Source organism: Babylonia areolata, chromosome 20, assembly GCF_041734735.1.
Source record: "Babylonia areolata isolate BAREFJ2019XMU chromosome 20, ASM4173473v1, whole genome shotgun sequence".
Lineage (NCBI taxonomy): Eukaryota > Metazoa > Mollusca > Gastropoda > Neogastropoda > Buccinidae > Babylonia > Babylonia areolata.
This window is the reverse complement of record NC_134895.1, coordinates 18,556,173-18,575,528: the sequence shown is the minus strand read 5'-3', so window position 1 is coordinate 18,575,528 and position 19,356 is coordinate 18,556,173. Positions and strand designations below refer to the sequence as shown.

Genomic DNA, 19,356 nt, shown 5'->3' with positions numbered 1-19,356 from the left:
GACTTGCCGCCGGGTCCAATCAACAGACATGCAATAAAGGTACGTTAGGGGTGTACATTTCATGCTGTTGTCGACTGCCAACACGCACAGCCACTAACAGCCAGTCTTGTAGTTTTGTGTGACTAAAGAGTGTGTGTGTGTGTGTGTGTGTGTGTGTGTGTGTGTGTGTGTGATTACGGATGTTGTGAGATGAGGGGAGTGAGGGCGTGGTGGGTGGCAAACATGGAAGACAGTAGTATGGGCCCTACCGTTCGTGGAAAGAGAGCACAGGACCAGGTTCGAGTCAGGAGCAGTTTATCAGCAAATCATTGAGAGACTAGATCATTCACTTTTTCTTCTTTAGATTTTTGATTGACAGACCGTGCTCGAATCAGTAATTTATAAAAATTTAAAAAAATGCTAGCGAGAGTAGTGCCGCGCTGTCAGTACAGGATCACTGGGTTCGAGTCAGAAGCAGTTTATCAGCAAATCATTGAGAGTCTAGATCATTCACTTTTTATTCTTCATATTGACAGACCGTGTTCAAATTAGTAATACAATTTTTTTTTTTAAGCTGACAAGAGCAGTGCTGACAGTTCAGAGTAAGTGTTACCAGATATTGAAGACAGCTATAGAAACTGTTTCCTCAAGCAGTCACTGAGTGAAAACCAGTGCCAGCAGTAGGCATTCTCAACCCCTGGTTTCATATAATGATCTAACATTCGCGGCGTTCTTCAAAAGTAGACCCACACGGCACTCAGCCATGGCCACGGCCCTCTCCCAAACACATCGCCTTCGACGAACCGAAACCCCTGTCTGCCTGTAAACATTGTACCTGTCATGTACCCCGATTATTTCAGCCTCAGAAAGACATGACATGGATAACGAAAACCGTCGGCCATCTAACAATTATTTTCCAACCGCAACCCCTGCCCGCCTGTAGACATTACTGTCATGTGCCCTGATTATTTCAGCCAAAAAAACACACAAAAAACATGACATGGATAACAACCGTTGGCCGGCTAACAGTTATTTTCCAGTGCCTTAATCAGCAAACTGTAATTTTGCTCTGCTTGCGTTTTGCCTGCCGTTTCGACGGCCTAACGGACGCAGCGCTCGCTTGTGTGAGTCTATGTAATAACCCGGTATTCGGCTGTCTGCGTGTATGTGTGTTTGTGTGTGTGTCTGTGTGTCCGTGGTACGAAACTTTAACGTTGCCATTTTCTCTGGAAATATTTTGTCTGCCAATACCAAATTGGGCTTAAACATAGTAGGAAAAAAAATCTTCAAGTATTAGCAATAATAGGTTGTAAGTCTCCCGAATAAAGCCGTATTTCCGGATCATTGTGTATTTTTTCGTTGAGGCTCGTCAAGTTCCATTCCGTAACTCTACTAATGCCGCCCCAGTTTCCAGAACACAGGCTGTGTTTGGGAAGATGGCATGACATTGTTTTTCTTGTTCGCAATTACAAGAAAGGAAATAAAAATTCTGGACAGAACACATACAGTGACACTAAATGCACCATCGACGCGCTTACTGCATATGAGCAGTCAAAGGTGGATACAGAATTAACTGGAATGAACAGAACATAAAAGAAAAATTGAATCGACGTTTCTTCCAGTTTCGGTCACTAAGCCTGCTGTTGCCGGGACTGGTTTGTGCAGATCTATAGATGTGTGTCCAAGGCGATGTCAACGTCTTCTTTACAGCTGGATTCAAAGAATTTCTTAAATGATTGAGGTATGTCATGAAAACTTATTTAAATTTTAATTATTGACTCAAATATAATATTTCTATCACGATAAAAGACATTTGATCTATTGTAGAATGGGGGACACACACACACACACACACACACACACACACACACATGTAACTGATCACACACACAAATGCATAACACCACATGCACATACATACAAACCCTACTTATGCACACAGAGATAGAGAGAGACAGACAGACACAGAGAGAGAGACAGCGAGACTCACACACACACACACACACACACACACACACACACAGATGACTCATAGCATCCTATACACGCACAATCAAAGATATTCAGTCACACAGGTACATGTTGTTAGAGAAAGGGGTGGAAGGGGGTTATAGCTGAAGACAGGCGAAAGGGACGGGCCGGTGAGGGGGGGGGGGGGGGCGTAGTGGGAGAGTAGTGAGGCTATTGAAAGTAAAACTTCTTTATTTTCCTTCACTAATTGTAAATTAAACCTTCTGAAATCACTATTAAAAAGGTATGGGTCGTGCATGACCCACACGAGCTTTCGAGGGGTGACCACGTTTTTTCCTCTTTAAAAAGCATGGGTCATACACGACCCACACAAGCGTCCATGTGTAGTTAAAACGCCCCCTGAAATTACTCGTTAACTGATTAATGAATTCTTTTCATTTTTTGACAAAAGTTGGCCTTTTAGATGTGGAAAGCATTTCTGAAATTTCGTAGAAAAATATTAAGAATTGGCTGAGATATTTGCGTCTTTGTACCCTTCTGGGTCGTGTACGACCCACGATAGCCAGCGAAGGTTAAAATGACAACATGAACATTCATGCTATGGTAGAAAATTGAGATGAGATTTTACATCTTTTTTTTCTTCTTCTTCTTCTTTTTATTTTTATTTTTTAATTTTTTTTTTTAAGAACTGTGGCTGCAGCTTCTGTCCGAATTTCAAATCACTTTGCTTCTACAGTTCCATCTTCTACTTGATACTCAAGAACATCATAATTTTTTTTTAACATTAATATCTCTGATCATAGACTGTTGTTCCCCAGTTTTGGGGAGCTGCTGCTTGCTGTTTGCATGATTGTGCTGGACGTTCTTCTGGTAGTTGGGATGAAATGATCACTGCTTGTTATCAAAATTGTACTACTTTTGGTGGACTTCATGGTGAAGCTGCGCACCGTCTGGAGTTAGTATGGTCTTATCCCCCTTTTATTGGATACATTTTCACCTTTAAATATGGTGATACCTTTACAGTTTCTTTTCACTTATTGGTCTGAGCTTGATTAAGAACTCTGTGACGGGAGCTGACAGCTGGAGATAACGGACTGGAACAGACTATTCAGTTTGGTAAGTCTCAACCGAAGTGACTCAGTGCTGCACAGAAGAAAGTGTGCTGACTGGCCAAACCAAAGCAAGGCCTGGGATTACCTTTGAACTGTCTTTGCCACACCATTTGAGGGAGACACCATGGAAAAATCTGTAATGTGTTGGACTTCTGATCCAATGGTCACGGTCCAATCCATTTCGACCTGGTGTTGCAGTGTCCTTGCGAAAGACACTTTGGTTACCCTCACTTCATCAAGGTTTACAAACCCCAATAACAGTGCAGGAATCACCAATGCGTCATTGTTCTGCAGAGGTCTGTATAGGAAATTTTTTCCCTAAAATTACGTTCATCTAACATACTTACATTGACCCCGGGCACTAGTGCAGACTCCGGCAGGGAGTCCGATTCCTGTCCTGTGCAAACGTCTACCCGCCTATGCGGTGAAAACGAATGTTGCTACGGCCGATGACCTCCCGGAAGTAGGTTACCTCCCCTCTGTATCCCTGACTAGCTTCCTCTTTTAACGGCAAGTAACCGTAACCAGTGCAGTGTGCTGAGAGAACAGGAAGCGGGGAGGACGGGAGGGTCTTAAATAGGGTCATGGTAAGTATGTTAGATAAACGTAATTTTAGGGGGGGGGGGGATTTCCTTTTAACTACACATACTTTACCGTGACCCACTAGTGCAGAATAGCACGACAAGGTGGAGGGCTCACCTGTTCTACCGTCTGTGCATGGTGATGGCTTGTTGTGCGACCACTGACTGCAGAGGCGATGCCTCTTGAGCCATCCTTGCTTTAGTGTGAAACGTCTCAGGTAGAAATCAATAAGGTAGCAGAGTTGTTCCCGAGTGGGCAAAGGTGAGAGATGAGGACCATGCTCTGACTTCGTGAACTCTGGCTGAGGAGGCATTAAGTCCCAACCCTGCGTCTGCATACGTGCCTTTAATCACATTGATTGTCCTTCGAGACAGAGATGTCTTGCTAATCTCACGAGAGTGGTCAAGGTGTCAACTGATGAACAAGTGTCGAGCCTTTCCAATCAAAGTGAGAGGTGGAAATGTGTACCCTGTGGGGTTTTCTAAATCGAGCTAGAGGGCGGACAGTTTATCATGAAGGCCTCAAGAAATGTATGAGGGCGGGCAGAGGCTGAACCTCAATGCAAGGAGGTGCTCATGGCCTGATCTGATGAGTCAACATCGGTTGTGGGCCAATTGGGAAAGAGATAATTGTGTTTGAAGGGAACTGTGGCCCCAGACAGGGGTAGCCCACCAGGATGTTGGGCTTGCCTTAAGCGTGACCGTCAGATCTGTAGAGCTCCTCCATGTAAGCTGACAGGTGATGGAGTGTGCTTCAGGTGCTTCTATACCATGGAATCTCTTTCTGTGATGGGGTTCCTAATGAAAGAGGTGGTCTCCATGAGGAAAGTTTGTACTGAAGGCGCTAACTGAGAAATGGGACTTCTTCTTCCTCATTCGCCTCCCATTAGATGAGCAGCCTGGTGTCCTCGATGAAGGCTGCCGTCCGTCGCAACTCCTCCAGGGTGCCGTACAGTTTGGCTTCCACTGCTGTCGGTGTTGGCCAGTACTTCCTCCTGGATGCTGCATGCGTCCTACAGTCTTGAAGGATGTGGTCGGTTGTCATTGGTCCCTCACCACAAGGGCACTCTTCACTCTGTCCAATGCCAAATTTTGTGTGCATGTGGTGGAGCAGGCGGTTGTGTCCAGTCAGGCGGAAGATCTTGACCTGTTCCCGTCGTTCCAGCAAATGGTATCTGTCTTCTGGGTTATATTTGGGGTGCTGGAGGCACTAGGGACTAGATCCATGACTGGCCTCTGGCCCTGTGTGGTACACTTGAAGTATGGGATGGAGCCGTGAGGGGCAGTTGGGACAGAATGGCTGTAGATCTGCTGTACTAGCCATTGGAGGGCATGAGTCAGCATGAGTAAAACAGGAAACGGTTGTTGTGTACTTGAGGTATGAAGGTGGCCACCAAGGAGGTTCTGCTGAAATGCAAGGAAGCCAGACAGATGTGACGTGGTCTTGTGGGGCAACTGTGTGCCTGAAAAACATGCTGCTTGCTGCCAAAGTGACAACAAAGTCATCCTCAGACAGGCCCTTGGCTGAAGAATGAGGCTCCGTAAACACCTCAGGGGGTGTCCCACTGGCAAGACAGTGCTTGTAGGCAGGGGACCTGCTAGAGTATCAATCTTTCTGTGAGAAGCCCCTGTGGGAGATGTTCACTGTGTTGGGCAATAGGGGAAACAGAAGGTGACCCTATGAATGAGGGGCCTGCATGAGGAGTTAATGAGGGGCCACCAGTAGTGCAGACAGTGAAAACTCAGAATGGGAACAAGCAACACAATAGGGATGGTGCGGGTTTAAAGAACAGAGTAGGTCGATATTGTGTGCTGCCACCTGCCAGATGGCCTTTGTTGCTGCAGGATCCGTTGCAGAGATGCATGTGAAGATTGCCCCTCTGTAATCACAGCAGTAGTTGTGTCAAAATTGAAAAGGGTCAGGCATTTTCCAACACCAATGGTTTGAGGAGTTGATGCGGCATTCATGTTCAAGCAAGATGACGGGCTGAACAAACTGACCCAAAAGCGGCAGCTACTGTGCTGGTACAAGAGGGCATAAAGGTGTGCCTCTGTGGCCAGCAAACAATTCGTTCTGCTGTGGGAGAATCATTCCCTTTGATCAACATGCCTTTCCTCTTAAGCATAGAGGCACGCAATTTTTACCCAGGCCTTCTGCTACCGGTGAGGAGTGGGAGGGATGGAGCTGGGGTTGAGCAAGTCAGAAGTGTACCCCATGCCGAGCATGGGGCCTGATTGTCTCCTGCCCAGTAGGCAGTCTTTAGGCCTGATAAAACTTGGAAGGCGAAGACTGACATCCATTAATGGAAGAGCCAGCTGGGGTGTATGTCCCGTGTGAAACTGATCACAACAGCAGTGCAAAGCTAGCGTTGTTCCAGGCAGTCTTTAGGCCTGATAAACTAGGAAGGTGAAGACTGATGTCCATGAATGGCAGGGCCAGCTTCCTGGAAGTAGAGCCCGTGTGAAACATCACAACCACAGCAGTGCGAAGCTAGGGTTGTTCTAGGCAGTCTTTGGGCCTGATAAAACTTCAGAGGCGAAGACCGGCATCTGATTCTATTAATGGCAATACATGACCAGCCAGGAAGTAGAGGCCATGTGAAACATATCACAACCACAGCAGTGTGAAGCTGGGGTTGTACTAGGCAGTCTTTTGGCCTGATAAAACTTGAGAGGCGAAGACCAACATCCATCAATGGCAGGACCAGCTAGGGCCGGTGTAGGGCCCTTGCGAAGCTGATAATACAACCACAGTGGTGCAAACCCAGGGTTGTTGTAGGCGAAGGAGGGAAGAAAGGATGCCTTGTAACCATGGTAGGAATGAAGGGCTTGTGTGTCTCCGAGTAGCATGCCTAAATTGGACTGCCTTGTCCCTCCTTGCACCAAGAGGGCATCCTTAGCTCTGTGGGTGAGAAGGGAGTGTGTGTGGGTTCCTAAGGACCAGCCACTACAGATATGTGAAGGGAGCATACATTCAGGCTTGAATGAGGCAGTTTTGTCTGTGAGTGCAGTCGTCCTCCGAAAGCAAGGAAGGGATGTACTTATGAATATAAATACATATATGTACAAAGGGATATATGTAAACTTCCATCAACTCATGTGATGATATCAGGAATATGACAATGACTATAGATCGAGGCACAAAAAGAAACAGCTGTACAAGCATACATGTAGCATGCATAGATATACCGAAGTAAATGGGTATGTGTGCATAATCAGTAATGGAAAGGAATCTGTATGTATATGTAAGAGGTGTACGTACACGTATGAATATTGTGTCAGTATGTTGACGCAGAAAGTTCTGAGCATCATGTACAGAATCACGCAAATGCGCATATATTGCTATGTAGGGAATCTCAATGAAAAGAGGAAGAAATATAATTGTACATGTTCATATGAAAAATGTATAAACATATCCTGTAAGAACACACACATGTATACAGAGGTATAAATATACATCTATATATGTAAACATAAATGTATATAAATATAGCAACACACACACACACACACACACACACACACACACACACACACACACACACATATATATATATATATATATATATATATATATATATATATATATATATATATATATATATTGTTGTTGTTGTTGTTGTTGTTGATTTTGATAACAATCATAATGAAAAAATGAAAATATTGTGTTTTATTTCATGTTAATGTGTATAACAAGAAAAGAATGGTAATTGGATTGGTTGCCTGCAGATGACTGTGTGCAAGTGCAGTGGGGTGAAGAACCCAAAAGTTCAGTGGCACATAGCCTGAGAAACAGCAAGAAAGGTGCAGTTGCTGTACAAGGTTGTATAAAACCTACGAATGGGCAGCAAGACCCAATGAAAATGCGAATAAAAAAAAAAGAAAAAAAGAAGAAGAATTTTTAAAAATTTTAAAATCGTTGGTGGTCAGTAAAGGGGGCTGGAGTTTGAGTTTGAGTTTGAGTTTGTTTATTCCCATTAACTCTTTTGAGTCATAGAGAAACAAAGAAACAGTGACTGGCTGTGTAGACGCAAGGGAAGTAAGCACATCGCCAACCGCCGTAACAAATGTGCAGTTGCTTCCCTTGGCATCGATTAGTCTGTTAAAAGTATGGTGCCTTTAGAGCACATATCCCCTGGTGTGATGTTTCCTCGCTATCGAGAGAGCAGTGTCATGCCGCATGTGGGAGTCCGTGGTTCAATGCCACCGTAACCGACACAGGTGAATACGGCCGCAAGGGGAATAGTTATAACGTCCCTTAGTGCTGTGGGCATCCCAACCCAATTCGGTTGCCATCAGATGCGAGATGGTCGGGGCATGTGGCATGACGGCGCCGTATGCCAGTGTTACGGACGTCGTGGGCGAATATTGAGGGGGTGGCAAGTCTGTCGGCTTGCCCTGGATCTGAATGCGGTCCAGCCTCGCAAATAGCTCCTGCGAGAGGACTGACCATCAGATTTTATGTGTTGACAGATAAAGGGATAGACAAGATCGGCCTAAGCACTGCTGTGTGGCAGGGTTGAGTTATAAAGAAGCACTCCAACATGGAAATGCTAATATTTGTCTGTGTAACAGCAGAGTTCGGTAGTAGGGCAGAAGAAACCAGCATTGCCGAAGTTCAATGGGACGTGTACGCAACTGTTCTGTGGGCAAGGGGCTGTGCAGGCGCAAGGGAGGTAACTGCGGTGGTCAGTGGCAGGGGTGCCGAAGCGGAAGTTGCCTCCCTTGAATTGGATGTTGGAGACAAAGTAGAGGGTGTACACATTATGGGTGCACGTGTCCCCTAGTGGTCCACCTTCTTCCCAACCTAGTGGGCAGGCATCCTGACTCACCAGTCACCATAGGACGCGTGGCGGCAGGGCATGCCACGTGCAGGGCGCAGATATGTTATCTGGCCACCTTCATGGATGAAAAACATTGGATGGGTGTGCAGAGTGGCGGACATGTCCGGAGGGAGTGGAGGAGGCGTGGAAAGGCCGCAAGGCTTAATTTCTGCCCCAAATACTGTACCTGTACCTGTTGTTGAGAGAACCTGAGGTAGAGGGCCTTAATGATTGCAACTGCACCTTAATTTTCGCTCGACTGCCCAAACAAAGTTAGTTAGTTTGTGACCTGTTACAAGTCTTCGTCAGACACAAAGCACGGGTGTCAAAGAATCAGACTGACAGAAAATATGAAAAAACTTAGCCGTATAAAGAGCACAGGATCAAGAGTCAAGATGACTGCCAGAAAAAGAGGAAGCTAGTCAGGGATACAGAGGGTAGGTAACCTACTTCCGGGAGTTTGTCGGCCGTAGCTACTTTCATTTTCTCTGCATAGGCTGGTAGTAGTTTGCATAAAACAGGAATCGGACTTCCTGCCGGAGTCTGCACTAGTGGGTCATGGTAAAGTATGTGCAGTTAAACAACTTCCTTTAACGGCACAAAATCACACAAAAGAAAGAATAGCGTTTCCTATTTGCCCATATTTTGTACAAAATACATTTTCTGCTTGAATGGAGATGAATCTTTGGTACTTTGGCTATAGATCCCAGAGCTAAATAATAAATATATACTAACTGCAGCCATCAAGTGTATCACCGCACCATCAGCTGACGCAATATATCAGCAAAACACACTCACACAAAAAGTGTTATTTTTAATTCAAAGCACACTAAATTTCGTCAAACTGACTCTGCCGGGATCTAAGCAATGTGTAATGTTTGGCACAAGAGTTAGTTCCCAGTTAACAGAACAGATTAGAAACAGGCCTTTCATTATTGGGATGGATGTCATGAGTGTGGTAGTTTTTTTTAATTTTTGAGGGGGGTGTGTGTGTGGGGAGGGGGGGGGAACGTCCCAATTTTGTCATAAAATGTATCAGCAGTATTGTCGCAACAGATGTCGTCAACAATATAATACTTAAGTTTCACTTCTTTCCCCTCCATTTTCTCTCCGGATTTGCCGAGACCTCAGAGACGGCCTCTTGGGCTTTTCTGCAGCAGTCAAAACTACATTAACCTTCACTGGCTGTTGCTTTTGACTACACACGGAAACTCATGTGGGTTTTGCACGACCCATACTGCTGTCACTTTTGACAACACACAGAAGCTCATGTGGGTTGTCCACGACCCATACTTTTAGAGACAAAAACCCGTATATTCCTCCAAAGCTTGTGTGGGTCGTGCACAACCCATACTTTGTAAAGAGACAAAAACCTGTATATTCCTTCAAAGCTTATAATATAGAAAAGGAAAACATCGTAACAACTGATTACACACATGCGCTCGCACGCACACACTCAGAAGAAACACATGCTCACGCATTCACACACACGCACACACAACTGATCACACACACACAAACGCATAACACCACACGCACATACATACAAACCCTACTTATGCACACAGAGAGAGAGACACAGAGAGAGAGAGAGAGACAGACAGACAGACAGACAGCGAGACACAGAGAGAGAGATGATTCATAGCATCCTATAGACGCACAATCAGATATTCAGTCACACAGGTACATGCTGTTAGAGAAAGGGATGGAAGGGGGTTATAGCTTAGACAGGAGAAAGGGACAGGGCGGGAAGGGAGGGGTAGTGGGAGAGTAGTGGGGTAGTGAGGCTATTGAAAGTAAAACTTCTTTATTTTCCTTCACTAATTGCAAATTAAACCTTCTGAAATCACTATTAAAAATGTATGGGTAGTGCATGACCATGTTTTTTCCTCTTTAAAAAGCATGTGTCATACACAACCCACACAAGCGTCCATGTGTAGTTTAATTACTCATTAACTAATTTCCCACCCCCCCACCCCACCCCCATTTTTGGGCAAAGTTGGCCTTTTAGGTGTAGGAAGCATTTCTGAAATTTCATAGAAAAATATTAAAAATTGGCCGAGATATTTGCGTTTTTGTACCCTTCTGGGTCGTGTACGACCCACAATAACCAGCGAAGGTTGAGACGCTTTTTTCTTCTCCAGGAAAAGAAAGCACATTTTCGTATAACCCTCACATCCCTGTATGTTATTACTATTACTAGTACCATTACTATCATTATTTATATCTGAAGCATTGAAAAACCCATCTATTTTTTTGTTTTGCTTCAGTCAAGTTTCAAAATTAGTCAACCTGAGAGAAAGAAGAAAGGTAATGAAAAAGTGAATAAAAAGACAAAAACACCTGTAAAGCCACGATCAGGAAAATATTCACAACACATGCATTCTTTTCTCAAGGCTTGTCAGTGTAATTTTGCTTTATTTTCCTTTTGGTAAGAAGGTACACCAACCAGGTCTAAGTTTTTCCACAAAGTGAAATTAAAAACAAAACAAAAACATTAAAAAATACAACATTAATTCACATGAACACATTTCATATCCTAATATTAAGATAGCAAAACCATGAAGTAACAAACCATTCCATTCTGCAACAGAATTAGCACATTTCTTCCACACAGTCTCAATGATGGTCCACATTTCAGCCGTATTCTATCTCAATTTGATGGACAAGATGAAAGTAATGTGAGATGAAGAAAAAGTACTGTTACCATTATTATGTTATGAGAAATTGACTGACAATATAAGAACTAAAACCTGACTATGAAATAGCCACACTTCAAACTGACCACTTTTAAGGTTTAAGGTATTACTGCATTGCGTTCTGTGTTCTTTTCACAATAAGCACATATGTCATATAAAATCATCAATTTTAAAACATACTAACATAAAATAGTCATCAGTCATGAACTTTTAACTTTTCTGGAAAAGGAAAACCAATAGCAATTTTATGGAAAAAAAACCCATCCTTTCCACCAAAACTATATCCCTCCAGCTCCCACCTCCCTCCTCAAGCTAATGTGCACACACGCGTGTGCACTTCAAAAAGAACAATATAGTTTAAAGAAATATTTTAATATAAAACATGCAGCAAACAACAACTAAAAACACAACCCCAATTCCCTTCTCAATGCATATACACCTCTGGATATTCAAAGACTGTGAAAATATGCAAAAAGTGATTAAACACCTATCCACAAACATGACAATCCATTAAAAAAAAGAAGAAAAACAAACAAACCTGGCTGATGCCATTCTTTACAGGCTGTTCCTAAGCAAAATTATCTTAATATCCAGCAAGTGACATGACCTTTTGGGAATGATCCATCCTTAACAGCTCAATAGTTCATGCTTTTAAATATATCATCACCAGACAAATGCAGCCATGTGTTGCCATACTGACTTGGTAATCAAGTGGTTTTATCAACAAATATTAACCCAAAGGTCTGTGGTTTGAACTCTGGCTGCACCCAGTGTTATTTTCCCCATTCTTACTCTGATAATCAATGTGATCCTGCTAGTTAATTTCTTTTTTTCCTTAAAAAAAACAAAAACAAACTATGTGTATGTGCACACATATCAAATAAACTTATTTAAAATATTTCAATGTTTGATCTGGGAAGTATGGAATCATGATCACATCCGAGTGACAGGTTCACAGTGATCACACACAACCCACTTACAAAACTGAATAAATGTATGAGCTGAAGTGCATAAATGTACAATGATAAATGTCTTGAGTCAACTGCATCTTTATTCATAAGGGCCTGAAAATACAATCCATAACTTTTGAAAAGTGCTGACCAGTTCAAACCTTGAGAAAATCAAACTGAAAACATCAAACACCCAGTCTCAAATGAAATAATATTTCTGATGAAGGAAACAGTGTCACTCGTCTTCCTTGATACACAACAGATGCACGGGATAGTTGTGGCAGACAGAGTCAAAACAACTCCTAGTACAAGCGAGGCCGTTTATCATACTGATTCCCAAGGCTCTGTTGACCACCATAATCTCCATAGCCGCGCTTTGAGCCAGCAGGGGTCAGCTGGTTCTGAAAAACAAAACAGAATTTGATTGTCGAGTGTGAACTGTTCAAATGATTGCTTCACAAAAATTTAACATAAACTGCAGTTGTGGGAATCCAGTGGACTAGTGGAAAAGCCACAAAAAAGTAGAGGCAAAACTTCATTCACTGAACAAGCTCCTTCAAAAAGGTCCCCAGTTTCACCAGAAATCCTCCCAAGCATATGGAAACATAACAAAAATAAATTATTTAATCAATAAAAACTTTTAAAGAATAATAATACAGAAATAAACAGCAAACACTCTTGAGTGGGCAACTATGACATGCTCTTTGAAGGAAAGCAGGACCATGTGATGTAATAGGCAATAATACTCAACAGTGTTACTGATCTTTTATCTTAGATTACATGTCATTTACTTTACTTCTTAGGCAACAATATGTAACAGCATTATTGATTTTCACATCTTGGCTCCCTGCTGTGACATTTAATTAAATGAATGCTGACATCTATTCCAACTGTGTCATCCACCATCTTTTCCATGTTTTATTCATGAATATACAATCACTTCTTTTAGGAGTCCGTAGCATACAGCCCACACTCAACACTTCATGAATGACATTAAGACAAACTGACGCAGTACTTGTTCAAAGGCTTTAGTTAAGAAGAAGAGCTCACCGATGTGTTCATCATTCCTGTAGTGTTGCCACCAGTGGTGCTGTAACTGGCCATATCAGTGTTACTGTATCCAGACTGGTTGTAGCTGCTGTAGTCACCCCCCATGGAGTAACCACTGTAGCCAGCCGTGCCACTGCCATCATCATAGCTGCCTGTATTGTAGCCTTCCATGTCAGTGCCATAGCCATAGGAGCCCATGTTCGTGCTGCCTCCCATGCTGTTATTACCACTAGCCATGTAGCTCTGGCCAGTGCTGGTCTGGTAGCTTTCGGCACTGGTGCTGGTCCTCCCCATGCCAGTGGTCCCAGAGCCCTGGGCACTGTAGTTCCCTGCCACGTTGTTGCTGCCCCCAGATCCTCCTCGAGGAGTGTTCAGTAAACCTTGTCTGCCCCCACCTGTGCTGCCCCCCCCGAACCCTGACTGGGCATTGGAGCTACTACCAAAAGCGCCCCCGGCCCCTTGTCCCATCCCACTCCCTCCCCCAGGCCCTGCGCCCCCGCCAGAGAAGTTTTTTGACATGCCCATGTTGTTTCGCATTCCATTTCCCATGCCACCTGAGGTGTTGGTATTATTGCCTCCTTGAGTTCCCCAGTTGTTTCCAGCCCCAGCCGCGCCAAAACGGCCCCCATCCTGCAAACATAGAAGTGACATGTAAATTAACAGAATGAATGGCTATTTGGTATGAGAAACGTTAATATTCAATTTTTCTGTCCATATTCTAAACAAAAATGTGCAAAAAGAAAGAAGGCCTTTCTGACTTTAAAGAATTTTAAAAAAAGAAAAAAAAAAAAAGGTCTTACTCATAAGTGTGTTCATGTAAGTAAAGAGGTACTGGCCGCCTAAATTTCAAATAAAATCATCTATTCACAAGAGGGTAAACTTTAAAAGGCCCACATACAGAAAGCAAAGAAAATATAAAACATCTGATCTGATCTGCAAAGTCCCCTTATCTGTTTACTATCAAAACACAGTATAACCATTAAAACCCAATATCCATAAAATATATTAAAATAAAATCAAATGCAGCTCTGAACAAAATACTGTCACAGGACATCAGTAATTTCAGTCCCACTTTGTACGGAACAATCTTCTTGACTGGTAGATACGAATATTAATAATAATTAACATAAACTGTTTTCATTCTGTTTTATTTGAGCCTGGTCTTTTCTGTAATTAAAAAAAAAGAAGCCCCTCAGTCCAATTAACATTACGCACATGGATTACCATGTGCTCAGTGTAAATGTCATTGTGCAGAACGACAGGCAAGTAGCATTTCTCATCTTCACTTCCTATTTATCAATTTGACAAGTGTGTGTGAAAGTCAGGTGTAAAGGCACTTTGATGGTCTTCTCTCAAGAATTAACTTTACAGGTCTATAAAAAAAAAAAAATCTTCCACTAAGAACCACTACCTCTTCACCATCTCCAGATTGTCACTGAGGACGCATTATTTTGAAGCTTTCTGTCTGTATATACTTGCAATTGTTAGACATAGCTATTTTGTCTTGTTTTCTATTGATGAATACATTTTGTGTCCATACAGGCACTCCGCTCTTTCAGGTCTGGCCTGAAAACTAACTTCTTTCCAAGATAACACATCATCCCTTTTACCATCCACACTGCCCTTAATCTAATGAAAGGTCAGGGATCTTTGATGGCTGCTGGAAGAAGAGTGCTCTACAGGCGCTCACAGGAGAGGTAACGTACTGGGGGGTGGAGGGTGGACGTAACTAGCCACATCTACTTTTGTTTTCTCCTCTTCAGCAGGGTAGTACAGTGCTGCCTACCCCCCTTTTCAAGTTCCAGGGACACACATCTTAAAAACCAGGGACAAAGCCTGATTTCCAGGGACACCTCTTATGACGTCAGATTTTACCACCTCAAAGTGGCTGCATTTTCATTCACAATAGCTGTCCCTTTGCTTCTCGCACACTGAAACTGCTTAGCAATTTCAGAGTCGGGGAACATAAGTTTCACTGCTTTGCTGAACTTATCCAGGGCAGCCATTGGCAAATTCAGCTCAACAGCTAAGTCTACCATCATGGTCTCCGCTCTTATGACTGCATCAGCGTCACGGTTCTCCTCCTTTCTCGCACGCTGAAGAAATCCAGTGATCTGGAAAGTCTTCTGAGCATTGCGAATTTTGGTGTTTTTTTTAAGCTTCTTGGTCGACACATGGCGAGTGATTTCGTCCCGTCCTCCTGAACCGATGGAAAACTCGCAGGCACAAATTTCACAAGCGTAAGTGTCTGTCTTGCCGCGCTTAATAAATGGCCATGTCTCGGTGTACTTCGCAATGAAAGTTTGATGCCGTTTTGCTATCTTCTTCGATGTAGATTCGCACTCCTTGCTGCTTCGCTTCGACGCCATTATTTCAATCTCTCTCGAAAGTTCCACATCGGCCTATACGCATGCGCGCTGGTCACACTTTTGGCGGTGTGGCCATAGTCAGTCGATGCGTATTCGCCTAAAGACTTTTTCCCGGGACACGAAACCGAAAAGTGGATTCCCAGGACGGACCGTCCGTTTTCATTGTTTTCCGGGACAAATACCCGTACCCCGGGACGGTAGGCAGCCCTGGTAGTAGTTTGCACAGGACAGGGAATCAGACCCCTGCTGGAGTATGCACCAGTGGGTCAAAGTATAGTACATGTAATTTAAATGTATGTTTTGTCTTTGATCCCTCAGATTCAGTGTTATGCATGTGTGTGTGTGAAAGTCAGGTGTAAAAGCACTTTATCTGTCTCCACACAAGATACAGCACCAAATTTTTGAAGTTTACTGCAGGTAAACTAACAAATCAAGGTGCAATGACTTTTGGGACAGGTGATAACACTGACCAACGTGGTATACATGCATGAGCCAAACCTTAGTTGCCATGATACAGAAATGTGAGATCAAGAGAAGTGGAAACTTCCAAACACAACCAGGATACACCTCTCAACTAGTACTTTAAGACCCTTCTTCAAAACACTTCTTCCATGCCAGTTCCCAGCTGGAATGTAGATAGATGTGTGTCTGCCAAACTGCATGCTTTGTTCAGTTATGCTTGATACATTAATGCTTAATATCACAAAAGCAAAGCCTCCCTTAACTCACATGTCATTCCTATTCAAACAGAAATTCTACAACAACTACTACTTTTTTTTTGGGGGGGGGGGGGGGGGGGTCACTGCTCAATTGGCAAATGTCTTCTGGCATTCAAAACAATTTTTTCTTACAGTCAAAACACTGACATGTTATCAATCAAACATTAGTGGAATAATAAATTAACCGGAATATGCAAATGGAAAAAAAACCAACACACACACACAATAAACCAGAACATTTTAAGCCTGCTGAATATATTTTAAAATGTGTTCTTTAGTGACATCAAGTTCTTTTTTAATCATTGTTTCATATTCAGATAATCAAATTGATAGTGTTAGTCAAAATCAAAATTGTCTGGCTTTGAACACATTCAGGGATTATGTCAAATTTAGAAATATTTCTTGAACAAACGCACACACCCAATGACATCCTGACTAGAGCTATTACATAGAATTACTTTGTGTATACATGTGAGTCAAAGGCATGCCATGATTTTCAGCATGTACACATGCATGTATATACATATTTGCACACTGGGGCTTCAGACTAACAATGTATCCACACCTGATGCTTTTCTCAATTTTTTTCAGTGGCTCATGTCTGTGCTATGATTATTGCAGAACAGTTGATTAAACCTTTTTAATTACACCTAAAATACTGTGAAGTGTATAATGACAAAAAGACAAAAAAAGACACTAAAGTGATTTATCAAATACAGATATTTCTTTTCTTTCCAGAAAAAAAAAAAAAAAAAAAAAAAAAAAACTTGTATTATATGTGTTGCCAAGCAGTCTCAAAACTGGTTAAGAGGAATAATGAATATATTTATCATGGCTATAAGGTCAGGATTATCTGGAAAAAAGAAAAGAAAAAATTCTCTGGGAAGTGGGAATGTACAGACAGAATCCATCTGTTCATAAAAACCATGTAACCTTTTTTTGTTGTTCATTATATTACTTATCACAAATACAGTTATGCAAGCAGGAAACCTATTTTACCAACTGGGATTTAATCCAAACAACCTATTAAAATTTTGACTGACCCACAACTTCCCTTTTTGGTATCTCCCATTTTTAAATGCTAGTTATGTAGCCCAACCAGTCTGAAGCCCTGCATGCAAACACATGTACACACATGTACACACACACACACAAGGTGCAAATTTGCACACACTTGCCTGTACGTTTCCCGACTGGTTCTGATTCATGTTAAATCCTGTGTTGGCAGTGTTCGAGCTGGAATAACCCCCAGTGTAGTCACCAAAGTTCTGTGAGAAAAACAACACATCGCCACAAAACAAACTTAAGTAAAACATTCAAGGAATACAAAGTGTGATTCAGTTTCTTACTACTTTCTCTCTTTGAACAATGATTATATTTTGTTTTATATCATAAACAGAGAAGCTTAGTAGAAAATAATTCATCTCCTGCAGTCAATTGTAGCAATTCTCATCAGCTACAAATCTTACCTGGGAATCTTTCCAACTGGCTCAGAAAATGGAAAAAATGAGTGAAACATTTTAATTCTAAAGAAAGCTGAAGTCTTTAAGTCCAGGTCTGTACATGATTCCAAACAAAATACTGAACTATCTTCAAAACTTCATAACAACAATTGGACCCTTTAACTGAAAGACAATGATCCAGACCACTGGTCATGGCTTTGTGGAATAGGGAGTTTGGGAGGAGTGGGACTTACTTCCAAGAAATGCCTGGCAACTGCTATGGATAATGTCCAAATACAGATCATGATTGTACAGTCTGTTTGGACATAGATACTTACTCCACTGTAATTGTTGGAGCCCTGGAAGTTGTACGAGTCTTGTCCTGTACTGTAATTTCCACTGTAGTCAGAGTACTGGTAGCCACTCTGCAAACAAAATAGTAAATATTCTAGTTCATACTTAAATGAATATGTCATTAAAAACAACAACAAAAAAACAAACAACCCCCCCCCCCCCAACACCACAGCATAAAACAGTCACCTCAAAAAAGAAATACCATACCCCACCCTCTCAAATCTATCCTTTTGCCAAAACTCAAGCATATGACCAGCTGTCAACAGGCCTGACATTCATTATCCTGTCAGCAAAATAGGATAACTAACATATTCCAACCTAACACAAAAGCAGAGCTGTTCTTAAGTGTAACTCAGAAGGCAAACAGGAAATATCTGAGAAAACTGATGACATCTGGCTGTGCTCAAGAGTAGTAAGCACCCAACTGTAATGACAAATATCTGCCCACCTGTTTACTGTTATCTCCTATATAATTTACTGAAATCAATGCATTTCTGCATGAAATTACAGACAACTTACAGCACAAACACTGCAGTATATTTCGATATACATTTCTCAATTGCTGTGAGATTTATTCAGGCAGTTATTCACTATGTTAACTAGGCTTGAAACTTGAGGAATCCCCTTCAAAATTTCCTGAATCTGGTGACCTGTTATGCTACCAATTTCATTCCAAAATAAAGAAACAAAAAATAAAAAAATTTACTGTATATATCTACTTCAAGGACATAAAACTAACCTGGTCTGTACCATACATAGAAGAATCACCATAGCCACCACTGTTGTAGTCACCCTGGTGTGCAAACCATGCAACAAACAACACTGAAGTATAAGATCATAAAATATCAAAGCACACATATAAAGTGTTGCATGGCATTCTGAAACATCTTAAATGAGATATCGTTACATTGTAAAATTATACAATATTGTACTATGTTCAACAGTAACACAAACCAAAGTAGCAGACAGCATAAGACATGAAAGCCAGCATCTTCAAACTAAACAATGTGTTAATTACTTATATGATGTCCTAGTCAATATGCATAAGAACATCACAAAAAACAAAATCACACATGTCAATTCATTATAACCAACCTGATTGAACTGACTGTACTCCTCGGTGTAGCCACTGCCATATCCACTCATGTCCTGAAATAAATTCATCATACATTATAGAAAACTCTGGAAAGTGCAAAAGCAATGTAAACATTAATATACAAATAATAACAGGTTAATGTAAAAGCAAAAACTATCACATTTTCAAGAACTTCCAAACCACAAAACAAAAACATGCAGGTTTTTCAACT

General features: G+C 42.0%; 1 protein-coding gene across 2 annotated transcripts in view; it reads right to left on the bottom strand.

Annotated features, from left to right (window-relative positions):
- Window positions 1-10,864: 10,864 nt before the first annotated feature.
- Window positions 10,865-19,356, bottom strand: part of LOC143295291 (uncharacterized) — a 32,726-nt gene continuing 24,234 nt past the window's right edge. The window contains exons 12-17 of one of the 2 annotated variants that reach the window (XM_076606911.1): window positions 19,145-19,198; window positions 18,789-18,842; window positions 18,034-18,120; window positions 17,432-17,521; window positions 13,166-13,795; window positions 10,865-12,516 (exon numbers count right to left, since the gene is read on the bottom strand). In XM_076606911.1, coding sequence (XP_076463026.1) covers window positions 12,418-12,516; window positions 13,166-13,795; window positions 17,432-17,521; window positions 18,034-18,120; window positions 18,789-18,842; window positions 19,145-19,198 — 1,014 coding nt within the window. In that variant the 3' untranslated portion in view covers window positions 10,865-12,417. Of the gene's footprint in view, window positions 12,517-13,165; window positions 13,796-17,427; window positions 17,522-18,033; window positions 18,121-18,788; window positions 18,843-19,144; window positions 19,199-19,356 lie in introns of those variants that run through there. The other variant, XM_076606912.1, reaches the window with a different exon arrangement.